This window comes from Octopus bimaculoides, chromosome 25 (genome assembly GCF_001194135.2).
Source record: "Octopus bimaculoides isolate UCB-OBI-ISO-001 chromosome 25, ASM119413v2, whole genome shotgun sequence".
In the NCBI taxonomy this organism is placed as follows: Eukaryota; Metazoa; Mollusca; class Cephalopoda; order Octopoda; family Octopodidae; genus Octopus; species Octopus bimaculoides.
In genome coordinates, this window is record NC_069005.1 from 29,486,419 (window position 1) to 29,491,212 (window position 4,794).

Here is a 4,794-nt window from a genome sequence, read left to right on the forward strand (position 1 = left end):
ATATATATGAGGAGGTGCTGAAAAGTTCCTGGCTCTGGGTAAAAGCAAATACAAGAGGATCAATTAATTATAATTTTATTCAACATACTTCCCTCTCACATTTGCAAACTTATTGCAGCAGACCTTCAGATTTTCTAAGCCTTGTAAAAAGAACTCAGAAGGTTGGGCCTCTAACTAGGCCTTTCTTGATAGCCTTAAAGCCAGGAACTTTTTAGTACCCCCTTGTATACATGTATGTGCATGTGTACATTATATATATATATATATATATACACACACACACACACACATATATATATATATATATACACACACACACACACATATATATATATACACATACACACATATGTAACAAGTGTATTTAGCAATCAGATCACTATATCTGATGACGCGATTCGCAAGAATATTACCCATGTCATCGAAAAGATCTGACCAATGAAGACTTTGTCTGGAAGTGGCTCCAGGAACGATTTTGTCTTTTGGCTCATTTCTTCCTGAGTCTAACCGTCACCATATATATTCACTGCACCTTAGTTACCATGAAGAGACAAGACAGCAGACAGACAGTGAAAAGATGGTTGACAGCAGTTGACCCAAGCTGACAGTAGCTAAAGCAATGAACAAATGAAAGACAGCAGCTTATCCAAGCCGACAATACAAAAGCAATGAACAGATGGTGAACGAGAAACAGAAGACAGTAGCATCACCAGCAGCTAGCACAATGAATGAACAACAACAGGAACACAAGAACCAGCAAACATTTTAACTGCTGTTACATTCACATCAATCCGAGAACAACAATATTCAAACACTGCTCAATGGTTTATTGTGCATAGTAATAGCAACATTTTACTTTGTTACATGGAAAGAATAATTATTTTATTTATCAGAACTCTCAACATATATCAGTGTTCCTCTTCGTAACAAAAGTAAGAACTTGTAGTATATTTCGGATATTGTTGTATGAGCTTAAGTACAGGACAGGGGTGGAAAGTTATGAAGCTGTGCAGAAGATAAAAGAAAATGAGCTCATTCAATGTTTAAGGGAGTGGAGCAGGCTTTATCAAGTTGTGATTGTGAACAGACAAATTTAAAACTACTTTTCAAAGCACTGAGTGGCTCTCCTCTCACTCACACACAATATGTACATACATACATACATATACGTGGTCTAATCAATAAATATCTGGACTGTTGCCATAGTAATGAAGCTAAAGCACGCAGTGTGAAGCTGTTTGACACAGATTGGCCTTGAACTCTGCTGTGCATGTGCAATAAGGTTTAATATTCTAGCTCACTTCTGCTGTTTACAGCAGTGCTTGGAAGGAAGGGGTGTAGTATGTGATTGTCACATTGACCATGACAGAGAATCTGCATAAAATTTTGCCAAAAGCATGGTGATACCTGCTCAAGGGCCTACACAAAGTTTTCATCGTTCTCGACACAATCAAGGAGATTTTGTGCAACTGAAACCGACTTTTTGTTCAGCTGAAAGCAGTTTTGAAACAAATTTGGAAGACATGCAACTTATACCCAAATCTTCAGTGATAACGGACTGAACTGAACCTTAACTAATCTACACATCCTCTGATAACTCACAGATGGTGATTAAATGGTTTCCCCTCACAGCTGCATGCACATCTGTGATGTTTTTCTCAGTTCTGCTGGTTGTGGGTCTTCCAGAATGTTTGTCAAAGTCGACATTTTTTCGGTAATGTTGGAAACGTCTGAACCACTCACACACTCTTCTCCATACATTTTCTGCAACTTTGCATAGGCTTTTGAGCAGGTATCGCCATGACATCTTTCTCTGTCAAGGTCAATGTGACGATCCCACACTACACATCCTCTTTCCAAGCACTGCTGTAAACAGCTGACGTGAGCTAGAACATTAAAACTTGGTGTGCATGCACAACAGAGTTCAAGGTCAATCTTTACCAAGTGGCTTCACTCTGCATGCCTTAGCTTCGTTACCATGGCAACAATCCGGATACTTATTGATCAGACCTAATATATACACATAAGAAAAACAAGCACTTTCCTTCACATATGATAAACATATACATCAGACTCTACACACTTCTATCACAATGGTACAGTGACCATTTTCACGTATTTTGAATCAGAAAACAAACAAAAACAATCATCATATATCATTGTCATTTAACGTCCATCTTTCCTGCTGGCATGGGTTAGATGGTTCAACAGGAACTGATGTACCAGAAGACTGTGTCATGTTTCAATAACTGCTTGGCATGATTTCTAAAGGCAACCATTTTACATTTGCTTTTTCATGGTATAGTACTGGCACCAGTAAGGTGAAGAAGTCACTATGTAACTAGTAAGACTAAAGGTCCTCCTTAAAGTGAGTGGAAGTGTAAAAGAGAAGGAGGCAGTTTTATGGTAGGGGCTGAGAAACTGAAGAACGACAGAGGTTGACAAGAACAGGTTTCTTGCTGCAGCAGAGCTACATGGTTACCTTGCATTATATATAAGTAGGTTGGAATAATTAGAGGGAAGCTGAAAAGAGAGATAAAGATGAGAATGAAGAGATATCAGAGCATAACTTAAAGGAACAAGAAGGTGAATAGAAGAGTGTGGACAGAAGATGAAAGAGAAGGATGGATAGGTAGGGGATGCAAGAGTGCATGTGGAGAGTGAGAGATGGTCAGAGAAGGGGAGTAAGGGTGTTGTGGATGAATGGTGAATTAGGGTGGAAGGGTGGTCAGTGATAAACATGAGTTGGAGTGTGAGGAGTTGGGTGATCGACAGAAAATGAGAGAGGGAGGATGAAGGATGAGTGTCACAGGTAGAGATTCTGTGGAGTGGAGTGCATGGCTCAGTATCATGAAGTAGAGAGTTCGATTCCTGGACCAGGCTGTGTGTTGTGTTCTTGAGCACAACACTTTATTTCACGTTGCTCCAGTTCACTCAGCTGTAGAAATGAGTCGCGATGTCACTGGTGCCAAGCTGCATCAGCCATTGTCTTTCCCTTGAATAACATTGGTGGCATGCAGAGGGGAGACTGGTATGTATGGGCGACTTACTTGTCTTTTATAAATAAATTTGCCTGGACTTGTGTCTTGGAGGGTAACTTTCTAGGTGCAATCTCATGGTCATTCATGACTTAAACGTGTGTGTATCAGGTCACTAAGAATGTCAGGGTGTGGTCAATAAAACGTTGTCTAAATTATGCAAAAATGAAAATAACGCTGACATCTCATTTTAACAGATATATTTACCAAAATTGCATAAAAGTATCTTGAAATACTAAAGAGTAAATTTATTCAATAAAATTGCCACTGGCTTCAACCATGGCCCCCAGATGACTTCAGAATCTCCTGCAACTCTTCTGGATGTTCTCTTTGTTTAAGTTGGTGAATGCTGCCATAATCTTTGTCTTCTTTGGTGTTACAAGGAGTTTTGTTGATCTCTCGCTCAACTGCACCCCACACATAATAATCAAGGGGGGTTGCAGTTTGGGGAATTAGGTGTCCAGATGTTAGGGGGTCGTGTGGTTTCAGAAATCGTCTGACAGCCATGACTGGGTTCTCCTGCTTGTGTGGCATGGTGCAGAGTCCTGTTGCCAGACATAGGGTCTTCCAGCAGGACATGGAATTGTTGCAAAAATTCTATGAATTGCGTGGAGGTAATTATGTGCTGTGATGGGATTGGCCAAAGAAGATTTACAAAGAATCAGTCAGGACAGGTATGAGAATGTAGGACCTCGCAAACGAGATGGTAATGATGTGAAAGGATGAGAACTTGCAGAAGATTGTGGTATTGCAGACTTGTGCAACTGATACTTGTATGGGGAGAAAAACAGATGTTAAAATGACAATGATGATGACGATAATGATGATACAACATTTAATCGGGTGATGAAAATGAAGGCGATGATTATGATGCGACAGACGAGAAAGTTGGTACTTGCCAGAACAGGGTTTTGTGACAGCAAGTTTGTAAAGGAAGGGTTCACAAACAGTGTTGATGTGTCTGTCCCTAACAAATTCGATGATGATGGTGGAGATGTGACCACAGGTGCTGCACTGGAGCCAACACTACTGCTGCTGCTGCTAATGGTCTTTTTCCTGAAATTGAACAGAGCAAGTAATGATTTCTTAGCTAGAGTATGAAATCAAGTAAGGTTACACGTTTCGCTCCCAGCGCAAACTGTAGGAGAGGAACTCAGGAAACAGATCGTGAAAACAGGTGATGGAAAGTTCCTGGCTTTGGGTAAAAGAAAATACAAGACGATCAGTTAATTATGATTTTATTCGACACATTCCCCTCTCACATTCACACACTTATTGCAGCAGTCTTTCAGTTTTTTCTAAGCCCTGTAAAGAACTTGGAAGGTTGGGCCACCAACCAGGCCTTTCACAATACCCTTAAAGCCAGGAACTTTAGCAACCCTTAGTATAGTATATATACTATTTCCAGGGCACTAAATATGCGATGGCTGAAATGAAGAAACTATGCTTCTGTGAAATTCTGTTTTCTGCTGGGGAAAACAGTGGCCGAAACAGCTTACAAGGAAGCTACCACGAGCAGAACACAAGTTTACGTGTGGCTTTCACGCTTTAGAAATGGTCACTTGTCTCTTGAAGACCAGCCTCATGCAGGGCGATCGTCGACCTCCCAAATGAATGCAAAAATCACGAAAATTTATGAACTGATCTTGGAGGACCATTGCCAAACAATTGACGACCTTGCTGATATAACCGGTGTGTCCTGGAGCTCCTACCAACGAATTTTGAGTGAGGAATTGTGAATGAAAAGGGCTGCAGC

The 4,794-nt window shown here is 40.5% G+C and overlaps 1 protein-coding gene across 1 annotated transcript in view; it reads right to left on the reverse strand.

Annotated features, from left to right (window-relative positions):
- LOC106871690 (INO80 complex subunit E) overlaps positions 1-4,794 on the reverse strand; it is a 14,276-nt gene that overhangs the window by 4,575 nt on the left and 4,907 nt on the right. Inside the window, exon 5 of the mRNA XM_014918298.2 lies at positions 3,938-4,094. Within this exon, the coding sequence (XP_014773784.1) occupies positions 3,938-4,094 (157 nt within the window). The remainder of the gene's footprint in view (positions 1-3,937; positions 4,095-4,794) is intronic.